A 25,278-nucleotide genomic window follows, 5' to 3' on the forward strand; every position below is an offset into this window, starting at 1 on the left:
GTGGGAACTGCTAGCAAAACACAGGGACTTCTGGGACTTCCCTGGCGGTCCAGTGGTTAAGACTCCGTGCTTCCACTACAGGGGGCAGGGGTTCAATTCCTGTTGGGGAACTAAGATCCTGCATGCCACACGGCACAGCCAAAAAATACAAAAAGCAAACAGTCCCCACAGGAACTTCAGTCATACAACCACAGGAAATGAATTCTACTCAACCTGAGGGAGCATAGAAGTGAATCTCTCCGTAACTGAACCTCCAGGTGAGGACCCAGCCAGCCGATATCTTGGTTTCAGACTTGTAAGACCCCCTTACACTGTACTGGATTCCTGATCCACGATAAATTGTGAGATAGTAAATACGTGTTGTTTTAAGCCCCTGTGTTTGTGGGAATTTTTAAAGCAGCAGTAGATAGCTAATACTCCCTATAAATCACACAGCACCTTGAAGTTCACACAGGGGCCACTCAGGCTATACTGCGTTAATGCCTCCTCAACGCCTTCCTCTCCCCCATTCCTGACAACCAGCCAGGCTCCACATGTGGACCCCTCTCCCTCCTGGATCACTTTCGTATCTATTTCCTCCTCTCTGTCCTGCTCTTGTTTGGACTGTGCCAGCAGCCCACACCACTGTCCAATTTTCACTTGGCTCCTTTGTAACATTCAGAACTGACCTTTTCCTTCCTCTGCTCAAGATTCTCCTATGGCTCCCTATTGCTCTCAGGAGAAAAATCTAAGCTCCTCACCTGTGTCCTTCTGTCAAGGTCATCAGTCTCCTCTTATGCCATCTGCACTGCAGCCTCCAGCAAACTGGAGTTATTTTTCCCTTCTATGCCCAGTTCCTTCAGGCTTTTGAGGTTTCTTAGTGTGGATCCCCTTTCTGGACTCTTCCATCTCCCAGCCATATGACAAACACTCTACCTGCTCTTGAACAGTCAGCTTACATGCTTCCTCCTCCAGGAAGTCTTCCCTGACCCCCCAAGGCTGCATCAAGGATTACAGCTGTGCTTCCACCATGCCCTATAGGGTTCCCATTAGAGCACAGTCACCCTGTATTGCAATCAGCACATCGGTAGGTCTCCCCCAGGAGAGTAGGAGCTGTTCAGGATGGGCATGTGTCTGGTTCACTTTGGTGTCCCCCAGAGCCCAGCCCTGGTAGACAGGAAGCTTCAGTTTACAGGTGCTGAATGAATGGATGGATGGGTGGGTGAAGGAATGAATGAATGACTCAGGGAATGAGTGGATACATATTCCAGGGTCCTTACCCCCCAGCAGTCCCTGCCCAACCACTCTCCCCGCCTCACATCCTGAATGTGCTTTTTCCCAGGTGCTTGAGTGTTTCTCATCAACAACAGCTGGGGCCTTTGTGTCTTCTCGAGAGGAACAGAGTGCTGGTGGCATGTTTTCCCGCTGTACCAGGAAGGGAAGATCAGCGTTTCTAAAACGTCCTCATTTAGGGTGAAGTGGAAATATTCCAGCTCTGGTGAGTCAGGTGGCCTGAGTTCCAATCTTTGCTTTGCCTTGCCTCCCTAAAGGACCCAGAACCAAAGCATTGTTCTCTCTGACCCTTCATCCTCTTGTCTAAAAAGGGATGGAGGGGTGCAGTTAGTGATCTCCCTCTGGATGGGATGCTCTAGGACTGTGATTCAGAAACTACACTTCCAAGGAATTCTGGCAGGGCTCTTTTGGTGCCTGTGAAGCCCCTGAACTTATGTACAAAATTTTGTGAATATGAGTATTGTTTTCTGGGGGTTCATAGCTTTTATCTGATTCACAAAGGGATCCCTAATCCCCTACAAGTTAAGAGTTACTTCGTATAAATGGATTTAGCGAAATCTCATTTGTGTTAATAAAAATAAAGGCCAAAAAGAAAAAAAAAGCAAGGGAGAATATATAAATGCATAGGTAATATCTGAAGCAGGTTTTTCTCAACCCCAGCATGAGTCACATCCTGGACCAGATCGTTCTTTGTGGTGGAGGGCCACCCTGTGCATTGTACGGTGTTTAGCGGCATCCCTGGTCCCACTAGATGCCAATAGCGTCCCCTCCCCAGTTGTGACATCCAAAAATGTCCCCAGACATTGCCCGATGTCCCCTTGGGGCAAAATCACCCTGAGCAGGGAACCGCTCATCTAGAAGAAGAAACTGATAACAATTTTTCCCTTCGAGGAACAAACCTGGGATTGAGAAAAACGAAAAGAAAGTTATTTTTTTCTTTCTACACTTCTCTGCTGCTTAAATTTGAAAATCATGACTGTGTTACATTTATAATAAAAATGAGTTTATTGTTAAAATAAATTACCTCCATTCAAGGGACCACTATACAGCCATTGAAAAACTCAGGCAAATCTCTACATCTGATACATTACCTGCAGGGCATGCAGCAGCAATGATTCAAACTCTTGCCCTCAAGACCCCTCTATACACTTAAAAATTGTAGCAGACCCCAAAGAGCTTTTGTTTATGTGTGTTGTGTCTGTCAGTATTTAACATATTCAAAATTGAAGCCGAGAAGATTTTAAAATATGTATTACTTAAGTAAAATAATAAATTCATTGCATATTTGCATAAACAGACTTATTTTAGTGAAAAATAACTATTTCCCCCCAAAATATAGTGGTATCGGTTTATTTTTTTAACTTTTTAATATGTTATATTGGAGTATAGTTGATTAACATTGTTGTGTCAGTTTCAGGTGTATGCTTTATGTTTTTGAAAATCTATTCCGGGAATTCCCTGGCAGTCCAGTGGTTAGGACTCCGTGCTTCCACTGCGGAGGGCCTGGCTTCGATCCCTGTTAGGGAACTAAGACCCCGCAAGCCTCGCAGCGCCGGGGTGGGGGAGTGGGGGAGAAAGAAGAAAATCTATTCAATGTTTGGCCTAATAGAAGAAAGTTAGGTTCTCATATCTGCTTCTGCATTCAATCTATTGTGTTCTCAGCCATTGTGAAGCCTCCAGAAGCCTCTGGACTCCATGTACTCATGAGAGACTAAGAGTGAAAAAGGCAAATACTATCTAAGTATTATTATAAAAATGGTTTTGACCTTGTGGTGGCCACACTTTGAGAACCACTGATGCATAGTACTATTCTGTAAATGAAATGAGTACAAAATACTTTGTAAACATGATGCTAGATACAAAGATGAGATTGCGTGGCTTCAGTATACACGGAGGTATACGCTTAGGGTTAAGTATCGGTAGGCTCAGGAGATTCCCGGGATTCAAGTCTTAGCTTGACCACTTACTAGCTGTATGACCAGGAGAAAGTTAATTAACCTCTCTGTGCCTCAGGATCTCATCTGTAAAATGGGGATGATAATATAATAAAAGCACTGACCTCCTTGGGTTATTCAATGTAAAGTGCTCAAGACTTGAATGCAAAGTGTCTGGCACATAGAAAACAGCACACTATGCAATTAATTTATGCAAACTATTATTATTAAGTAGCTTTAAAAAACATAAGGTAGGGATTTCCCTGGTGGCGCAGTGGTTAAGAATCTGCCTGCCAATGCAGGGGACACGGGTTCGAGCCCTGGTCCCGGAAGATTCCACACGCCGTGGAGCAACTAAGCCCGTGTGCCACAACTACTGAAGCCCACGCCTGGAGCCCGTTCTCAGCAACAAGAGAAGCCACTTCAATGAGAAGCCACTGCAATGAGAAGCCCATGCACCGCAATGAAAAGCAGCCGCCTCTCGCCCTAACTAGAGAAAGCCCGCCTGCAGCAATGAAGACCCAACGCAACCATAAATAAATAAATTTTTAAAAAAAACCCAAAACATAAGGTAGAGTTATATAACTGATGCTAAATGATCTCCATAACACATGTGAAATTGGAGGGTACAGAACTCTGTGCATACTATGATAAATGCTGTGTCAAATAAACATGTATGTGCTACAGATTCACTTGTGTGTGGATTTAAACACATACACATATGCTTAGATATGCATATAGAATTCTTGAAATTATACATTAAAAGATAATACCTTAGGGCGAAGGGTATTTCTGGATGTCAGGAGGTCAGAAGTAGGACAGACTTTTCACAGCATTCCTTCAAAAAAAAAAAAAGATAAATCTTTAACTATGGAATCCCATTGTATTTTCAAAATGTAAAAAACAAAACAACCACCAAAAACACTAACTTAATTTTTTTTTTAAAGAACACAGACTTTAGGATTTTAAGTTGTTAAGTTCCAGGCAAAATCAGCAAATACCTCAGCACTTGCACCACAACTACTCATCCTGCACGCAAGACAGACAGCACCAAATGATCAGAACGGCAGACAGCACCAGTCGATGGGGACATCCCTTCCCACTGAGCAGATGTTCAAATCCTTCTTAACACTGTGCTCCAAGAAGCCACTAGGAATCAGTTAGTCTTGACAAAGAAGCTGAAACACGTTTGCCATCCCAGTTCTTGAGCATGACCTACAGAAACTCCTGAAATCATTGAAAATGACTCAGAGTATTTCCCTCAGGGAATCTGATCCTGCTGACTCTTAGTTCTCTTCTGCTAACCTATCCCCACCTCTCTTCCTGTTCCAGAGGGATTTGGAGTCCTGCTAGCCCATCCCCCTCCTTTTTTACAGAAAAAGAAACTGAAGCTCCAGAGATTAAAAGACTTGCTCAAGGTCACAGAATGAGTTTGCATCAAATTCGAAGTCAGATATAGCAGCAGGAGAGAGGAAACTCTGGGATTAGAAAGGAATGGGTGTGAATTCTTTGCATCTTTCAAGCTGGGTGACTTTACCTCCCAGTCTCAGTTTCCTCATCTACAAAATGGGGCTCTTTGGAATGCCTAGCTCAGAGGATGTTTGGGAGAACCCAATGAGCTGATAAATGAAAAGGGCTCAGCACAGTCCCTGACACCTCACAACAGCTTGATCAATGTGTCCGTGGTCATTACAGGATGCGGTAGTGGTTTCAGATGTTGTTCTGATTGCCCCCAAGAGACTAAGTCTAGAAGAGGTGTAGAATCCAAGCTAGCACTGTGTTTCCTTTTTAATATATTTCAAAAATAAGCTTATCTGGGACTTCCCTGCTGGTCCAGTGGTAAAGGATCTGCCTTCCAATGAAGGGGAGGCGGGTTCGATCCTTGGTCAGGGAACTAAAATCTCACATGCCACCGGGCAACTAAGCCCGCGCGCACCACAACTACTGAGCTCGGGCACCTCAACTAGAAAGCCCGCCTGCCGCAAACTACAGAGCCCATGTGCTTTGGAGCCCGCATGTCCGCAACTAGAGAGAGAAAACCCACCACCACAACTAGAGAGAAGCCCTCTCGCCGCAAGGAAGTATACCGCATGCCTCAAGGAAGATCCCGCCTGCTGCAACTAAGACCCGACGCAATAAAAAATCAATAAAATAAATTTTAAAAAAAAGTTTATCAAACATTCAGGCCGTTTTCAATCCCTCAGTGTGGTAGGTGAGATCACAGATCTTAGAGACCACTTTGAGCCTCCATCCCTCACCTGTAAAACATGTGTGTGCGCGCGCTCGCTCAATGTGTGTGATAATTCCTACCTACAGGGCTGCTGGGAACATCTCCTGAGATCATGGATGGGAGGAAACTGTGTGGCTCATAGTAGGTGCAATAAATAGTAGCAGTTATCTCTTCACAGAGTGACCAGGCATTAGGAGAAGCCGCTGCTCCCCGGTACAAAAGGAAGGAAGCTCAAGGTTTGGAACCAGCTGAACCTAGTCCCAACTCACAGCTCTGCCGAGTTCCACCTGTGTGACCCTGGGTGAGTCATTTCACCTCAATGGACCTAGCTGCAAAATGAGTCCAATAAACTCAACATGCAGGCTTGGGGAGAAAATTAAATGAAGCAGGTACTTCCCTGGCGGTCCGGTGGTTAGGACTCCACCCTTCCACTTCAGGGGACACAGGTTCGATCCCTGGTTGGGGAACTAAGATCCTGCATGCCTGCGCAGCGTAGCCAAGAAAAAACAAAAATTTTTTTTAATAAATAAATGAAGCAAGGAAGGTGAGTAATAGTAACTGTTCTCTAAGTGGTCATAGTGATACCAAGAGTTAATTTTTATTGATCCGGACCTGTGTCATTTGCTGTCTTACACGCTTTACATGGCCTGAATTATAAAGTGAGGCTGTTAATTACAATGATTAAGCTATTTAACAAACAACCATCTAACCTTATTTTGTAGCACTCTAGCCACAGCCTCTCCCCCACCCCGCCAGGGTGGAGACCTGGACCCGCCCTCGGTATCCAATGCCCTCCCCCTGGGCAGGCAGAGACGTGTTTGAAATAAAGTTTATTGAAGTTTCTGTCGGTATTTACATATGATACACGGTAAATAACAGAGCCAGGCCCCCCACCCCATCCCTTCCCCACCCCCAAAGTCCCCCTCCCCCCAGCCTCGTTAAAAATCGCTGCGTAAAGACAGGTTAACTGCTGCGGTCCCCCCTCCCCCCTCCCACCTAAGATGCAATCTAAAAGCCCCCGTCCCTCCCCTGCCCCCCTCCCCCCACCCAGGGGGCCTTTCTAGTTCCGTGTACAACACTGTGCTACCTCGCCCCTCCTCCCCTAATAAGGGGGTGGGTGAGTTTCTGGTGACCCCCCCCATCTGTCCAAGGGGGCGGACGGACCCTTGAAAGAGGCCAGAGTTGGGGGTCTGAGATGGGAAGGGGGACTTCAATGAGGGGGAGGGCCAGAAAATGGAAGACTTGGAGGTTTGGGGGGCGTCGACCCCCGCTACTGCCTCTCCCTCCCCCGACGGGGCCTCGAGGGGGAAGAGGCGGGCACAGGCGTGGAAATGGCGTGGAGGAATTCCCTCCACCCTAGGGTCTCCATTCTTGTCGCGTGGTGTGTGGGGCTGGATGCACCGACGGGCTTTGGATGAGCGGGTGAAGAGGAGGCCGGGAGACAGAGGAAGGAAAAGAAGCCAAGGTCAGCTGAGAGAGCAAGAAAAGCCGTTAGAGAGAGCCCTCGAAAAGGCAGGTAACCTTCAAAAGGCCGAGGAGCGTCCAGCAGGTGAGAAAGAATGGGGTCTCCCGTGGGTGGGGAAGTGGGGGAGGGGACACCATACCTGCGGCCTCCAGCCCCACCCCGGCCGCACTACACCCGAGGACCACGAAAGTCCGGAGGTGAGTCTGGGCCGGGAAAGAGAGAAGCCAGGGCAGAGAGCAGAAGAGGATGCTTGGCATTTCTGGCGGCAGCTGGAACCTACTCTCCTGCCCACAGCCCCTGCAGCGAGGCGGAAGGCTGAGGGATGGCTCGCGGAGGTGGGCGCGCTCGGCCGCTCTGCCCAAGGAGCAGAGGAACCTGGGAGGCGGTACTAGGCCGGGAGGGGAGTGGCCTAAGGAAAAGGGGCGGGTCATCTAGAAGGAGGTGTCATCTGGAAGTGGAAGGGACCAATGAAGTGGAGCGGTCAGGAAAGAGGGAGGGGTTATGGTGACGGGGCGGGGCCACTGGGAAGAGGGCGGGGCTAACGCGTGCGCAGCGTCCTACGGGTGGGACGAGGAGTCCCGAGGGCTTGAGGGGCAGCTGCGTTGTGGGGAGACCCATGAGGAGTAGGAGGAAGAGGAGGAGGAGGAAGAGGAGGAGGAGGAAGAGGAGGAAGGGGGGCCCTCCGGGGGCGGGGCCTCAGCAGGGCGAGGTGGAGATGTGCAGGTGGTCCGGGTACTTGATGGCTGGAGGGTAGTTCTGCGTCATCTGGATGGATACGTCGCTAGAGATGTCGGAGGGACTGCGGCCGCGGCGCCACGCCTCGGGCTGCAGAAACTGGCCCGAGTAGTCGGAGCAGTCGCTGAGACGCGGGCGGTAGAAGGCCGGGTGCGGACGGTACATCTCCTCCTCCGCGTAGCGCTTGGTGAACAGGTACACGGACATCACGCCAGCTCCCTGTGGCAAGGCAGGGTCAGAGTCGCAGAGGCTGGCCCCGGGCTCCCTCTGACCCCAAAACTCAAGACCCCCAGTCCCTCCTCTCCCAGGACCCAAGATTCCAGGCCTCCAGCTTCCTCCTTTCCCAGAACCCAGGAAGTAGAGCCCCAGTCACCTCCTCCCCAGGATCCCAGGAGTTGGAGCTCCCAGACCCTCCTCCTCCAGGACCCAGGGGTTAGGACCTCAGCCACCACCTCCTTTTAATTCAGAGTCTACACCCACAGCCTCCTCTTCCTCCTGGACCCAGGAATCATGCCCTCCCCCCCAACCCCCCCCATTCAAAACTCTAGAGTCTGGGCCCCACAGACATCACCTCTTTGAGTAGGAAGGAGGAAGCTGCGAAGGCAAAAGACCACCCGTAGCGATAGTGGAAATACTGCTCAGAGCTGCTGGGCCTGTTCATGACCTCGTCGTTGATGCTGGAAATGTAAAGAACCAAGCCCACCACCAAGGAGAGGCCTGTGGGGAGCAGAGGGGTGCCCTTGGCCCATTAGCAGTGGGCCCCTTTCCCCAGCCCCAGGCCCCCTGCATCTCACCGCCATCCTCTCCCCTCTCCTCCCTGCTCTCCCCTGGACTAAATTCCATCCGTTGAAGTTCCTTGTGTGCTGGGCCTCGGCTGGGTGCAGGAAGCCCAGAGATAAATCAACAGCCTCCTCCTCCCTCCCACCCCCACCCCTAATCTGCCATCCAGGAGCTCACAATGCAATTGGGGCAGGCAAACATGAACACTGATCAACAGTCACATCCATGGTGACATGTACTGTAAAGAAAACAGTAGCACAGAGCTCTGTGGGTCCAGAAGAGGCACCAAGCCCACCTGGGGCAAGGGTGGGGGGAGCCAAGGAAAGCTTCCTGGAAGCATGACTTTGTCGAAGTCCTAAAGGATGAGGCCCAGGGAAGAATTAGGGTTTACCATTATACCACTCCAGGCAGGGCAGAGGGGACAGCATGGGCAAAGAGTTGGAGGGGGAACAATGAACTGATCCCTCCACGTAGCTAAAACATGAACCACAGCCACAAGAAATGAGGCCAGAGAAGGGGGCAGGGGCATTGCCATGATGAGGCTCGAATGCCAGGCTGAGGAGCTTGGCATCAATGCCAAGGGCACTAGGGAGCCATGGACGGTCAGAAGCAGAGGAAGGACAAGGCCAGATCGAAGTGTTAGAAGATCCTTGTGGGGCTGATTGGTTCTGGGAAGAGATTGGAAGGGAGAAACTGGATATTGTGATATTCCAAGGGAAGGAGGATGAAGCTGAGCTGAAGCTGTATAGATCATAATAGCAACAACAACAACATCAATAACAATAATAATAATAGCAACTGCTTATATAGGTCTTGCTCTAAGCTACGCACCATTCTCAGTGTTATATATGCATTAACTCATTCAAACCTCACAACACTTTCAAATTGGTATCATTTTTATCTCCATTTACAGCGGAGGAAATAGAGGCACATGGAGAAGGTGGAGAGGAGAGGTCTGATTTGAAAAATTTTAAGAGGCAACTATCACTTCTTCAAGCTGAACTTTCTTTTAAACAGTAGCCATGCAGAGCGATAGCCATACGTAGGGTGGCTTAAAGAGGCTATAAAAATCCCTCCCCCCAAATTAATCCAAGTAATCCTCATCAGCATCTTCCCCTAGAATCCTACAAATAAACATTCGTGTGCCCGTCGCACCCAGAATAAATCTAAATTCCTTCCACTGCCTACAAACGAGGTTAGCAAACACAATGACCGCCCAGGGCTAAATCCAGCCCACCTCCTGTTTTCGTGTGGCCTACTAGCTAAGAATGGCTTTTATATAATTAAATGGTTGAAAAAATCAAAAGAAGACTATGTTGTGGCACGTAAAAAGTATATGAATTTCATTTGGCAGTTCCTCAAAGTGTTAAAGATAGAATTACCATATGACCCAGCGATTCCACTCCTAGGTATTTACCCAAGAGAACTGGAAACATATGCTCACACAAAAACTTGCGCACGAATGTTTGCAGCGGCATTATTCATAATAGCCAAAAAGTGGAAACAACCCAAACGTCTATCAACTGAATGGACGAACAGAATGTGGTATAGCCATATAAAGGAATATTATTCAGCCGAAGAAAGGAATGAAGTACGCACTTACACTACCACACGGATGAACCTAGAAACTGTGCTAAGGGAGAGAAGCTAGATGCGTAAGAGCACATATTGTATGGTTCCATTTATATGAAATGTCCAAAACAGGCAAGTCCATAGAGATAGAAAGTGGGTTAGTGGTTGCCAGGGGGTGGGGTGGAGGGGGGATCATGATTAGCAATTAAAGGGAGTGAGGTTTCTTTTTGGGGTGATGAAAATGTGGTAAAATTAGGTCATGCAGATGGTTGCACAACCTTGTGAATAGACTACAACTGCTGAATATATGAACTTTATGTTGTGTGAATTATAATGTCTCCATTTAAACAGCATATGAATTTATAATTTCAGGGTCCATAAATAAACTTTTGTTGGGACACAGCCACGCCCATTTGTTTACATTTAGCCTATGGCTGTACCGGCAAAACTGAGTAGCTGCGGCAGAGGCTGTACGGCCAGTAAAGCTGAAAATATTTGTTATCCGGCATTTTACAGAAACATGTACCTGACCCCTGGACTGCAATGCCTACAGGGTCACCTGCCAAACTCATCTCTAGCCATTTCTCCTTGCACCTGCTACTTAGGTCCCACTCTTGCTTGAACACAAGCTCATTTCTGCCTCAGGGCCTTTGCTCTCTCTGTTCCCTTGAACTGGAATGCTCTTCCCCCAGATTTCCACATGTCTCCCTCTGTCACTTCATTTATTATTATTATTATTTTGGCCGCATGGCATGTGAGGTCTTAGTTCCCCGACTAGGGATAGAACTTGCTCCCCCTGCAGTGGAAGCACGGCATCCTAACCCCTGGTATCTGTCACTTCATTTAGATCTCTTATTCCTTGTCACCTCTTTAGAAAGGACTTCTATGATCTCCTTGTTTTAAAAAATTGCCCCTTCACTCAGAATTAGAGAAATGCAGGTGAAAACGATGAGGACATACCATTTCTCATCCATCAGATCGTCAAAAAAAGCTTCACAACATACTCTTTGTGAGGCAAAAGGTACATAAAATACATATATGCGTCTGCTTATTTTTACAAAGAGAGACACAGGAGGGGAAACAAACATGAAGTTGATTACTTTAGGTAGGTGAGAATAGGAAGGAAGAGATGGGAAGGAAGTGGCACTCCTCTGAGTATATATTTTTGCATAATTTTGACCTTTGGAACTATGCTAATATTTTATATATTCAAAAGATAAAATCAACAAGGATCTGGGGCTTCCCTGGTGGTGCAGTGGTTGAGAATCTGCCTGCCAATGCAGGGGACACGGGTTCGAGCCCTGGTCCGGGAAGATCCCACATGCCACAGAGCAACTAAGCCCGTGCGCCACAAACACTGAGCCCGCGTGCCTAGAGCCCGTGCTCCGCAACAGGAGAAGCCACCACAGTGAGAAGCCTGTGCATCGCAACAAAGAGGAGCCCCCACTTGCTGCAACTAGAGAAAGCCTACGCGCAGCAACGAAGACCCAATGCAGCCAAGAATAAAATAAATTATTAAAAAAAAAAAAACAAGGATGGGGAAAACAACAAATTGAATACAAACAAAAATAAATGAAGCTAATTTATATCAGATGAATAATACAACCACAGGAGGGGGGAAAGTAGTAATCCAAGTAACTTTTGGACAAAGTACTTTGAATATATATCTCAGTTTAAAGACAGAAAGGTCTGTGAAGAAATCTTGAACTGTATTTAATAAATTTTTATTGGGAGTGGTGTAGGGGTAGCAGTACTTAAGTTATTCTGTGTGAATAGTAGGGTTGAGCAAATGTGCAAATATACTGATGTTTTGGGGAGGTGGAGATCTCATTCCGAAAGAAGGAAGATACAAATCAGAATGGAGTAAAGTCAAGAAAGACCCTTGTGGTGTCAGTATAAACTCCTGTTTTACAAATATATGTAATTTCCCAGCTCATATCCTGAAACATCCTAGGAGCAGTGACACCCCAGCAGCAATGAGCACACCTAGCACCCAGATTTTGGTCTCTACTATCACCCCCACTACATCAGGAGCTAGGAAGAAACAGCTCATTTGAAGCCTGAGGCAGGGGCAGTAAAGGTGTACTGGTACCACAAAATAAGGAAGTACTCAAAAAAAAAATGTTGGAGACATGTCAAAAGAGGACACAGGAACTCATCTGAAGGAGGTCCCTGATAGCCCAACTGGGGACAATCTGAACATCAAAATGAATACTAAAAGTAATGACATACAATACACTGAATTTTTAAAAAATGTGAATCCATACTGATATATTCTTTAAGGAAATAAATAATAAAAGAAAAGAGAAAATTTGGGAATTCCTTGGCAGTCCAGTGGTTAAGACTCCACACTTTCACTGCTGAGGGGCCAGGTTCAATCCCTGGTCTGGGAGCTAGAATCCCACAAGCCACGTGCCCCCCCAAAAAAAAAACAAATTCTTCTTTTCGGTGACATCCATGTAGATAGAACAACAGAGTTAAGAAAACACCATTTTGCAACCCTTGTAGTAATATTAGGATTTAGGCAAGCATCGTCGACAGTGGACATTAAATCACTGTATGACAGAATCTCCCCATGGAATATCTATTAATTACAAAGAGATTTTTGAAAACTTCCTTTATCATAAAGGAACCTGACAGATACCATCTGAACCAGGAAACCAAAGCTAACATCACCAATAATGGGGCAAACGGACACCCCGACCTCCTGATGTGATCGTGACGCTACTTCGTTTATGTAGTGTCCCTACTGGTAATTTGTAACATGGATCCACTCCTGTGGAAACTGTGGGGTGTTCTACAAAACACTGGCTGCATTCTTCAAAAAAACATCAACATGAAAGATTTTTTTTTTAAGGTACAGGAACTATATAAAAGATGAAAGGAGGCGAAAGAGACACAGCAAGGAAAAACAGAACTGGATCCTGAATCAGGGGAAAAACTGACTATAAAAGGCAGTGTGGAGACAACTGGTGAGATTTGAATATGAACTGCGTATCAGCTGTAATACTGTATAAGTGTTAAACTTCCTGAATTTGATGATTGTACTGTGGTTAGAAAAGAAAATGCACTTGTGCTTAGGACATAATTGCTGACGTATTTAAGAGTGAAGTGTTTGCAATTTATGTTCAGGTGGTTATATAATAATATAATATAATATAAATTACATAATATATACATATATAGATATATACACATAAGATACAAAGAAACAGAAATACAAATGTGGAAAATGTTATAAATTGGTCCCAGTGAAGAATATATGAAAGTTCCTTATGTAACTCCTGCAACTTTTCTGTATGTTTAAAATTTTTCCAAAGCAGCACATTTTGAATAAAATGGACATCCCCAAACAGGATTTTTCCCCCAAGGTGCCAAAATGTTACCCTGCAAATGACTTATTCGTTGTAAAGAGAAAAATGTACCTTTTCAATGGAGAGCTCTAATGATCACCCCCTTTACCAAGGGTTCAAACTTTGTTCCACTCCGGTAGGAACAACTTGACGTTATTTGCTACCTGAAGGGACGGGCTGTAAAGAACATGGTACCACCTCTAAATCTTGCCAAATATATTTAACCAGAATCTAATCAAGTCTCTACCCTGGACATAACTTCCAGGCTACAGAGAATACAAAGAAAGAGGAACAAATCAAAGGATGCCACAAGGAAACAAATAAATGTGGTTTGTGGGGTGTTCTACAAGACACCCTGTCCTGCAGATTTCAAAATGACAATGGTATGAGCCAAGCTGTAATACTTAAGCAAGTGTCTGATCTTAACATCTCAAAAAGCGACACAACCAGATAGTATTAGGTCTCCTGATGCAATACAGTAGGACATAATAGCACCACCTATCTATGAAGTATTTTATCACCACCACCCACCCCCAAAAAAAGCAAACCTGGATCTGATCTACAGTTTTACAAGAAAACACAGGATGGAGGAGCATATTAAATCACAAAAACACAATTAGAAAGATCTAGAGTGTGGGAATTCTATGAGACAAATGACTAGATTTCTTCAACAAATAAACGGCAAGGAAAAAAATAGAAGGAGAAGGACTGTTACAGATTAAAAGAGGCTTCAGAGATCTATCAACTAAATGCACAAGTGGAATTTGGATCCTGGTCTGCAAGAAACTAATGGTAAAGAAAAAAAGGCATTTATGAGACAAGTGGGGAAGTTGAACACTAACTAGATATTAATTTACATTAAGCAGCTATTCTTAATTGTTTGGGCATGACAGTGGCACTGTGGCTAGTTAAATAACAAAGTACTGATTTCTCAGAGATATACTGAAATATTTGTGGATAAAACGATTTAATGTTTGAGACCAACTTTAAAATCATGTAGTGAAGTACAGAAGGGAGGTATGGCAGTATGACTAAAAAAAGATTCACCATATGTTGATAATTGTTGAAACTGAGTGAAGGGTACATGGCAAATTATACTATCCTTTGTATATTTTTATAATGAAATATATTTTAAAAGTCAGTGTTGTGAAAAAATATAGTATGGAAACTATTCTAGACTAAAAGAGAATTGACTAAATGCTACGCGTAAACAGACTGAATCCTGGTTCTGGGGGAAAAGCTACAAAAGGCGTTCTTAGAACAACTGGGACAGTTTGAAAATGGAATGAATTATATTATGGAATTATTGTAAAATTTCTAGATTTGATAATGGTGTTGTAGTTATGTAGAAAATGTCATTACTCTTAAGAGATGCATATCAAAATGGTTAGAGATGAACGATCACGATGCCTGCAACTTACTTTCAAACGGTAAAGCCAGAAACAAACAAAAACCAAACTGTGTGTAAAGAGAGAGACGGAATATAGCAAAACTTCAGCAAAATGCAAGTATCTATGTGGATCTAGGTGGAAGAAGTACCAGTGTTCACTGTACTATTCTACAGATTTCAGAGTTTTCTTTAAAAATTTGGAGTGATTGAGGTAAGATTAAATAATGACGTTCCCATCCATCTCCTTCCCCTTAACTGTTTTATTTATCTTCGTTGCACTTGTCACTACCTAACATTATATTTTCTATCTATTTGTAGTTTTTTAGTCATGAATCTCCTCCACTTCCTCTAGGATGCTTGAAACTAGTCTACCTTGTTTCCTACTGCATTCCTAGCACCTGGTGCAAGATCCAGCAGATAATAAATACTGGTTGAATGGATGAATATACTTGCATGCACCTGGAACTTCGAGCTCGTTAGCTGCTTTTCCCTTTTAAGTCCACTCTAAATCCCCATTCCTCTGTCTCCTTTAAGAATTAGCTTTTGCTGAACTTCCAGAGCACTTTCAACTTCTGGTATTCCATAATTTTGATGTTCAAGAAGAGGGGGCCCATGAAGTGTTACATGGTGAAGGCATCTGCTATAGGTCTTGAAAGATGAGCAGGTTTATAGGAAAAGAATACCTAGGGAATTCCCTAGCGGTCCAATGGTTAGGAGTAGGTGCTTTCACTGCCAGGGACCCGGGCTCAATCCCTAGTCCGGGAATTAAGAGCCCACAAGCCATGAGGCATGGCCAAAAAGAAATAAAATAAAATAAAATAAAATAAAGGCAATGCGTGACTCTAAACGGGATCCTTAAAAAAAAAAAAAAAAAGGAAAGAAACAATACTTAAAGATCCTTTAAAAAAAAAAAAAAAGAAAGAAACAATACCTTGATTCCCAGTCCCCCATCCAAGGATGGTCCATCATCAAGTAATGTCTATGTTACTTCCTGAATCTCTCAAAATCTAAACCCCTTTTTGCATCCCCAAGTCCTCCGACCCAGCTAAGGCTTATTCCCTATGCCTGTTCCACTGCCTACAAATCTTTATCCCCCTGTTTTAGATACTGGTTCTTTCTAAAGCCCATACCTGCTAACCACTCCTGCCTCACCTCAAGTCCCATGTTTCACATTTCAGTTGTAAATAACAAACATTCTCCATACAGAGAGTCAGGAGCAGGGGTGATGAGAAGGAGACAAATATTTCCAAAGAGAAGAAAAATAAGAAAAAAAAAGAAACAGAGAAAGAGCTTTTTGTTGTTGTTTTTCACCCTTGTTTTTAGTAATTGAAAGTTGTCTAAAAACAACGTCAAAAGGTAAGTTATTCTTGTCATTCTTTCTCCTTCCTGGTCATTTTACAGTGGCTCTGCTTCTCTAAAAAATAACGTTCTTTTCCCTTTTTTCCCCTTCTCCCTTTTTCTCTCTCCCTTCCCCCTTCCCTGCTCTGTAATCCAACTCTCTCCCTCCCCCCTCCGCTACATCTGCTTCAGAATACTTAGAGCACAGTAGGCAAGAATCACCTACATTCCAAGCTCAACAGGCACAAGCTGCTTTAGAACAAAGAGTTTCAGGACCACGGAGAGCTACACAGCTGGCTACTTGTCTTAGCTGCTTTCTAGGGTCTTAACACATGCTGTGAATTCCATCTCTGTACAAGGCACTTTTCTCTCTTCACGTGAAAAACCTCCCCTCGCCCTTTCTGCATCGTCAACTTAGATGTCACCTGCTCCTGAAGTTGCGGTCGTTCCCACCCTTCCCACCACCTTATTGTGTCAGCTTAATGCATCTTCGCTTTTCCCAGAATGCCCTGAGCTGTCTTTACCATGCATCCCTTCTACATTCATTGTGGACTTTGTGCCAGCAACTCATCTAGGCTCTGAAGATACAAGCAAGAGCATGTTCCTGCCTCTTGGAGTTTACATTCCAGTAGAAGGAGACAGAAAATGAAGATGACAATAGCAATAAGTGCTATGAAACAAATATAAAATAGGGAATGTGATGGATAGTATAGTGGGGGCAAAGCAACATGGGGTACCACTGTCAGAGAAAGAAACTCTGAAGAGGGAAAGTTGGAGTCTTTGAGAATTAGGGGGAAGAGACTTCCAAACATGGAAGTGAGGCTGAGATGATCATTTTTGAGGAATAGACTGAGGCCAGTGCAGCTGAAGTTACAAGCAATGGAGAGAGTGTTAGTGAGTTAGGTAATAAGGCCAGAGGTCTGAACAGTGGCCAAATCATGGAAGACCTTGTAAGCCAGCATGAGGAATTGGGATGTATTCTAAGTGCAATGGAAATCCATTAAAGGGATTTAAGCGTTGTGTGACAAGCACTGACGCACATGTAGCTGGGAGCTGTTTTGTGGCTGACTGCCTGCAGACTGTCATGCATTCCAATATACATTAGGTGCAGACAAATACTGTTTGATTCCACTTATACGAGGCACCTAGAATAGTCAAATTCATAGAATCAGAAAGTACATTGGTTGATGCCAGGGACCAGGCGGGGGTTGGGGAGGGGGAATGGAGAGTTAGTGTTTAATGGGGACAGAGTTTCAGTTTAGGAAGGTGAAAATTCTGGGAGATGGATGATGGTGAGGGCCGCACAACAATGTGAATGTACTTAGTGCCACTGAACTGCACAGTTTAATATGGTTAAAATAGTATGTTTTATATTATGTGACTTTCACCACATTAAAAAAAAAAAAAGATTCAGTATGTCACCAGCACCCAGCACAGGGCGTGGCATGTAAGATGTCTCTGTAAATGTTTGATGAGTGAATGAATGAATGAGCAGATGCATAGAGCATGATTGAGGATCAGGGGTTAATATGAGCCATGCATGGGAAGCATGCCTCTTATGACCTGGAAAAAGAAAATCAATGTCACTCCAGCCTCCTCCCCTTCTCTCACCAACCATATCCAGTCAGTCATCTGGTTCTATTGATTCTTCTGTCAATATCCCTCTCTCTCAAAGCCATCCAGTCACCTTTATCCTTCCACACCCCCTCCCAGCTCAAACCTTATCTGCTAGTGCCCGGACCAATGCATAAGCCTCCTGCTCTGTTTGCCCAGTTCCAGTCTCTTTCCTTCTAGTGCATTCCAAACACAAGTCCCTGAGGGATCTTTAACGTCCCGGTGTGACCCTATCCCTTTCCTGCCCCAGCCCTCTCACCACTTTCTCCAAAATTGAATGCCAACTTCACCATTTCCCCGACCTCGGGCAACTCTCGTCTCTTTCTAAGTCTCAGTTTCCTCATGGGGAGCATGAGGTGGTTGGACTAGATCATTCCATTCCAAGATCTAAGATATTGTTGGTACTATTTCCATTCTTTCCCCTGTTTTTTTGGGCCCCATCACGGAGCATGCAGGATCTTGCTTCCCAGACCAGGGATCGAACCCGTGCCCCCTGCAGTGGAACTGCAGAGTCTTAACCACTGACCACCAGGGAAGTCCCCCTTTCCTCTCTTTTAATCTCCTTTGTCTTTAGGATTTTTAACTGTGGTAGGGCAGCAGAGCGCCAGGGTGAAAGTCTGGTTTGGAATCCTTCTTCCACTATGGAGCAACTTCTGAGTGCTTCGGTTTCCTCAAGTGGAAAATGGGAATAATGATAGCATCTGCCTTATGAGGGGAAGAAAAAGAAATAACTTAATTTGCACAAAGCACTTAGAACTTCCCCAAACCATGGCCCTCAATAAAGTGTTTATTATCACGGTTGTTGTTGCTACTACAGCTATTTATGAATGTATGTGTGTATGTATTTATTTTAAATTACCACGTGTTGAATACTTACTGCTATAGACCAGGCACTGGGTTGGCCCTTCACGTCCGTGATCTAGAGCAGGGGTCAGAAAACTACTATCTGTCCTGCTGCCTGTCTTTGTATGGTTTGCGAGCTAAGTGTGGTTTTTACATTTTTTTAATGGTGGAGAAAAAAAAACAAAAGAAGAAGAATATTTCATAACCCATGAAAATTACACTGAATTCAAATTTCAGGGTCCATACATAGGATGATTGGAACATAGCCAGGCCCATTGCTTCCCCTCTGGTTGCTCACAAAGCCTGAAATATTTACTATTTTGCCCTAAGCAAAAAGTTTGCTGACCCCTGAACAAGACTGGTCCTCTCAAAAGCTCCAGAAAGGAAGGCTGTAACTCACACACCGAGTAAGTGGTAGGATTTTAACCCAGGTCTTTCTAGGTTTACAGGAGCAGGTGCCTTCAGCCACTACCCCCTACAACCTGTAAAGCACACAACTGGATACTTTGGGTGGGGTGCATAGGTCATAGTCTATGAAATGAAGTTCAGGAAGCGGGGTTCAATCCCCGCCCATTACTCTATTATTACATCAGAGGCCTGACTTGCAGCCCTGAAGGCACCATTGATCCTCAGCTTGACCTTGGGAAGTCAGGTCCTGATGCAAATCAGGTCCACGAGCATGGCTTTTGGGAAGAGAGTATCCTCGGTTCTAATGCCAGCGCTGCCATTTACCAGCTATGTCACCTCTTTTGTTTCAACTTCTGTGAACCACGAACAATGGGATTTTCCTTCTTCTAATGTTTCAGGTGGGTTGAATAAATGTTCCCATGCTCCTTACCCTTGCCCCACTTTCTGTCTCTCTAGGCCACTATTTTTCCATCTGACACTCTGGGATGGAGATATTCTACGTGTCTTATTTTAGCTCTGTGTCTGGCTCTACATGCTGTGATTCAAATTTGCACAGAGGTTGCACCCTGGTTTCCCTGGGAAAAGGTCTCATCAGGTTAGGCTGGAAACACGGGGGAGGTTTAGCCTGGAGAAAGCTGGGTGAGGAAAAGGGAGGAGACTGGGGGAGAGGATATTTGAAGATCTATCTTCAACTATTTGCAGAGCCAAGTCAAAAGAGGCAGCCGAATGCGGTCCCAAAGGGACAGAACGGAAACGAGACCAACAGCGGGGTTTGTTCATAACGTATCAACTGAATTAAAAGGGCACGAATGGGGTTTAATTAAATCACGTTGAGTTAAGTCGAATTGAACTGAAGAAATGAGTCAGAATAGATTGGGGTTAGTTGGGCCAGACTGATGGAGTTAAGTGTGTCAGAGCTGAGGTGATCTGGGCTGACCTGAGCTGAGTTGGACCAAATTGGACTGGACTGAGCTGAAATTTGCAGAAGGGTAGCACTTCGGAAACAGCTCTACTCTGGAGCTCAGGACACTTGGGTCCCTGGGGAGCCAGCATTATGTTGGTATCTTAGGCAACTCCCTGCACAACTGCAGGCCTCGGTATCCCCATTTTATCAAATGAGTGCTAATAATAACTCCCGGGCAGAGATGTTATGAGAAGGTTATGAGATCACTCATGCAAAAGAACCCTGAATCTCAAAAGAAACAAGAACTATAAACAAACGTTGAACTCTAGCTAATGACACGCATGGTGAAGAATTTAGGGCAAAGTGTACTGATGCCTGCAACTCACTTGGAAATGCATTTTAAAATGATAATAAGATAGACTGATGGATGGGTAGAGAGACAGATGGACAGATACAGGATAGAGCACATCTGTGGTATGGTAATGGTCGACCGTAAGTGGTGGGCACAGGGTTCTTTCAACTTTTCTGGTTGAAAAATGTTCAAGTAAAATGATGCACAGAACATAAAGAGCCTTGTAATCTGTTAATTGCTCAAATATCAGGAGTGGTTAAAAATACAGCCTCTGGAGGCGAAATGCGTGAGTTTGAATCCCATCTCTGCCTCTCACTGGTTGTATGGCCCTGAGCAAATGACTTCATTTCTCTGAGTGTTTGTTTCCATATCTGTAAAATGGGGCTATTAATAGCATTTACCTCACAGGGTTGTTGTGAGTATCAGAACAGAGCCTGGCACCTAATTAGCACCCAACAGGCATTCGCTGTGATTTGGCGGCTAGCTCCATTTCACAGAGGAGGGAAGTGGGACTCAGAGAGGTTCTGCAACTCCTCCAGGATTACACAGCAAGGAAGTGGCTTTCCTATTGGAAGAGGAACCCCAGGTTCCTGGAACCTAAAATAGTCCCACGGCCTTTAAGTCTTTTCCTTGGGCTTACCCGATAGGATGAAGAAGATGCCAGAAACGAAGGCCAGAATGGTCCTCTGTGGGCGGATGTGGCCGATGTTGCTGATGACGAAGGCGGTGAACACGAGGAAGAGACTGACCATGGGGAAGGGGGTGGCTGTGCGCACTGTCTCTGGGGGAGGGGTAAGAAGAAAGACAGGGGTGAGGGGGGACTCTCCAGGAGGACACCTCCCCGTTCTCCTGACCCCTCCACTTCCACCCCCCACCTCCCAGCCCTGACCCCGCTCTTTTATGTGGTTCCTCCCCTTTCTGAAACTTCCACTGCTGGCCCCACCCCTTCACACAGGCCACACCTCCTTTGGTTTGACCCCACCCCTTACCTATTGACTCCACCCACTTCCCAGGCCCCACCCCTTCAACCTGGCCCCTCCTCCTTACCCAACCACTCTGCCTGCTGTCAGCCTCCACTCCTTCCCTCCCACCCCACCCCTTCTCTGGTCCTAGCCTTTCTCCCAGGACCCGCCCTGCCACCCTGCACCCTTGTTGCCTGACCCTCCCCACCCCCTGCCTCCCCTCACTCAGAATATTCTCCGTGTTTTCCGTCACCAAGTTGATCTCCGGTTCAAGGAAATATTCTGAGGCCACGCAGCGACCCTTTTCCCGGCCTGAGGGGAAGATAAGAAGGCAGGGCTGGATGAGAGGCTCCTGAGCTTTGGAGAGGCAGTCAGGGGCAGGACGCACAGTAGAGAGACCCCAGGATGGGAATGTGAGGTTTAATCCAAGGATCATGGTCTGTACTACTCTTAGGGGGTCGCAGAAGGGGGTGGGCAGGAGTCCGAGAGCTCCTATTGCAAGCTGCCTTAGAGTCCCTTGGATGGAGGACAGGGCTGGAAGACTGAGTCCCAAGTGAGGAGGGGCTATGGGCCAGGACTCCTGGATCCCTAAAGAGGTAAGGTCTGGGGGGTGAGGTGGGACAGGATTCCTAGAAGGAGTGGTCTCTGGGGTAGCTGGGAGGCACAGTTTTGTTGTTTTTTTTTTTATTCCTATTCAGCTCTGGAACTGTCCAGGAGACAAGTTCTGAACTTAGACTGCTGCTTCTAAGGGGCCAGGGGCTCCAGGAGGTTACGGGGATTAGGGACCTGGAGATTGTGTGAGCATTAAGGTTCTTAGATCCAGGGAATAAAGGGCTAGAAATTGAATCTCCAGGTAGAAATTTGACTCTCCAGGAGAGAAACAGGACTGATTTCTGGATTTCTGGCACCCATGGGATGGAACTATGGATAAAGACTCTCGGATCCCAAGCAAGGCAGGGACAGTTGACTGGTGGGCAGGTGAGGTCCGTACCTGCGAAGAAGCAGACGCGCCATAGGCCGGCATGCAGCGCCATCTTGACCTCCGTGGTCTGGTTCTGTGGCAACACCGTTCCCTCTTCCATGTACAGCCAGTAGTCCGTGCTGACCGCAATGCCCACAAGCAGCAGGCCACACGCACCAAACACGCTGCTCAGCAGGGTCAGGGCGCGGCTACTGCAGTGACTCATCCTCAGCGGCGGGGGGCGCCCTGCGGGGCCTGAGGGTCGGGAAGCTGCAGTGGAGGGCCCTGATGGGACCACTAGAGTCCCCAGACCCCATGCAGCCACGTGGGACATCGGACCCAGGCCAGAAACAATCCCCAAACTGAACCCTCTAAAATCTGACCTCTGTGTCCTGACCTACAATTCCATCCCTGGATTTGAACCAGTAACTTGTCTAGAAACCCTAACCTAGGCCACCAATCCTGACTCCAGGCCCAGACCTAACACCCTGACCCCTTTCTTTTGGACTCTGTCTCTGAATAGCAACTAGAAATCCCCCAAGTGGGTCGCTAGCCAAGGACCCTAACCCCATACCCTGGCCTTGACCTCAGACCTCCCATCTAAGTTTAAACCCTTAACATCCAATTCTAATACCAAGACCTTGACCTTTTAACTCTGACATGGTGTCTTGACCTCAATTTGGTATCCCAGTCTGAGATCATGGACCACGACCCAGATCCAAGATTCCAGAACCTTAATTCCCCCCTCCCCTCATCCCAAATCCCCGCAGGCCCCTGAACCTGGAATGCTAGAACTCCACCCCATGTTGCTGGATCCCAGAATATTGGGGCCCAGAGACCTGGAGCCAGGATTTTGGCTAGAGACTCCAGAACGTCAAAACCATGATCTGGGAGTCCCCCATCTCAGCACCCTAATCAGAGCACTCCAGTCAAACAAGTGACCCTCCTTCAAACTAGGGATCAGTGCTCTGAGCTCTAAAACCCAAATCAGGAAGCCCAGGATTCCCATTCCCCCCATCCCCATTACAAGATCCCCAGATTCCCTACCAGAGGTTCTGGACTCCAACTTCCCATACTAGGATTTCCAAATACAGACCCTCTTCCACATGCAACCTGGAACGCAGATCTCCCTAACACTGGACCCTCAAAAAAGAAATCCTCAGTTCAAGGCTGTGGCCTCCAAAATTCCAGCCAGAAATCTGGAGACTCCAACTAGGGAGCTCTTAATCCCTTACCCGCCACACTCACCCTTTACCAAGAACATTTCCCTAAACCACACAGTCTCATGATTTGGGAGGCTCAAATTGCAATCCCCATCCTATCTCAGAGACCTCAACCTACATGAATACCACAATCTCCATCACCGTTTTAACTATGAAGGTTAAGACCCCGAATCAACAGCCCCCCAACAATGCAGCCAAGACTTGAGACCCCACTCTCCTGAACCAGAATTCTTGTAGCCTTGAAACTTGACACCACCCCAATAAGAACCCTGGAGTTTGAGACAATCTTCATCCCGCCTGCCCCCCCCCCCATTGCAGCATCTAGTGCCCCCAGCCCACCCGCCACGCCCCCAGCCTCCTGGAGGATTCAGGAATCCGAGGCTGGCAGGGCTCCGACCAGCTTTTCCTCCCATCCCCCGTCCCATGGCTCCAGGGCTTGACTGCTAGCTGTCTGCTCCTCTTCCAGTCCACTCACCTCGGAAACCAGCATCAAAAACCCTGTCACCCTGACTGTCTTAGTCCCAGGTAGGTGACCTCAGCTCCCCCCATTGGCTTCTCAGACTCCCAGCTGGGACCTTGCCAACGTCACCCTTCTCACTTCCCCTCTGGAGGTCCCCTCCTTCCTTGCTTGATTCCTCCTCACTCTAAATGGCCCGCCCAGATCTCCTCATTCTCCTCCAGCCTCCAGCCCTTCCTCCTTTGGGACCCCCCCTCCCCCCCAGGCCCGGAGCCTCCTTCTTATCCTTCTTTAGCCCAGCCTTTCCTGGATATAGGCTTCTGGATCCCCGGGGTCCCATTCTCCAAGCCCCAAGTCCAAACTCCACCTCCCTTCAATACCTTGGGAGACGTGCTCCCTCTTTCTGGGGACCCCTTCTCAGACTCCAGCCTGCCTTTACTGGGCCCAGGCCCTCCCCGCTCAGCCAGGACCGCCTCCCTCAAGGACCTGGCCTGCACCCTCCCCGGTGCCCACGGTCTCCAAGACTCGGACATTAAGAGTATAGTTGCCCCACTCTGGGACCCTCGGACCCCGTCCTCCCAGATTCCTTAGGCCCAAATGTCCCTCCATCCCCCATTGCCCCCGAACTCGGGCGTCCGACCGCCAGAATGTCAGCCCCCGGAGCCACTCAGGCCCCTTTTAGCCCAAGCCCCGTCCCCCAGCCACCTCCAGAGGAACCCCCCGCGCCCACCTCCTTCCAGGACCCTCCCCTCGCGCTCACCTCGCTCAGGGTTGGGCGGACGCTCCGGGCCGCGGGCCCCGCAGCCGCATGACCGGCCCCGCGGCTTCCCCCGGCCGCCGCCGCCGCCGCCGCCGCCACCGGGGTCGCCGGTGCCCGCGCCCCCCGCCCCCGCCCCGGAGCCCGGCGTCCCGGCCCCCTCCCGGCCTCCCACCCCCCACCCCCCGCGCCCGCGGCCTCACTCGGCGGACGACGCCGGGAGCTGGGACCGGCGGCCGCTCATTGGCTACTGAGGAGGAGGGGAGGGGCAGGGAAGGAGAGGGGAAAGGATGCGGGGAGGGAGGGAGACGGGCCTCGAGAATGGGGGAGGCAGGGAGCGAGAGAGAATAGAAACAGAGGTAGAGAGCCCGAGAGGGGCAGGGGCACACAGAGCGGCAGAGAGACAGAGCAGAGAATCCAGAGTCACACCGAGACCTCGAGGCTGTGAAATTCTGAGACTCGCAGGTCTGGAGACTGGAGAAGACACAGAGATGGCCTAAAAGAGACAGAGAGAGAAATGGAGAGGCAGAGATCTGATCTAGGATCCCTCCTCTTCCTCCAGGCTCAGAGATTCTGGGGTCCTGGAAGTGGAGAGGTCACAGACAGAGAGAGACAGGTAGACCGTCAAAGACCTTTGGGCTGAGAGATGCTGAGACCCAGAGACCTTGAGATAGGGAGAAAGAGAGAGAGAGAGAGAGAGAGAGAGAGAGAGAGAGAGAAGAGACCCT

General features: G+C 47.3%; 2 protein-coding genes across 2 annotated transcripts in view; one reads left to right on the top strand and one right to left on the bottom strand.

The window, feature by feature from the left end:
- LOC132416835 (NACHT, LRR and PYD domains-containing protein 2) overlaps positions 1–25,278 on the top strand; it is a 1,001,898-nt gene that overhangs the window by 898,310 nt on the left and 78,310 nt on the right.
- Positions 7,381–24,675, bottom strand: CACNG7 (calcium voltage-gated channel auxiliary subunit gamma 7). Its single transcript, XM_059998831.1, has 6 exons — positions 24,554–24,675; positions 22,144–22,368; positions 21,378–21,464; positions 20,831–20,971; positions 8,208–8,353; positions 7,381–7,855 (listed from the first exon to the last, which is right to left on the bottom strand). The coding sequence occupies exons 2-6, from the start codon at positions 22,337–22,339 to the stop codon at positions 7,598–7,600; spliced, it is 828 nt and encodes a 275-aa protein (XP_059854814.1). The 5' UTR covers positions 22,340–22,368; positions 24,554–24,675; the 3' UTR covers positions 7,381–7,597.

This window comes from Delphinus delphis, chromosome 20, assembly GCF_949987515.2.
Source record: "Delphinus delphis chromosome 20, mDelDel1.2, whole genome shotgun sequence".
In the NCBI taxonomy this organism is placed as follows: domain Eukaryota; kingdom Metazoa; phylum Chordata; class Mammalia; order Artiodactyla; family Delphinidae; genus Delphinus; species Delphinus delphis.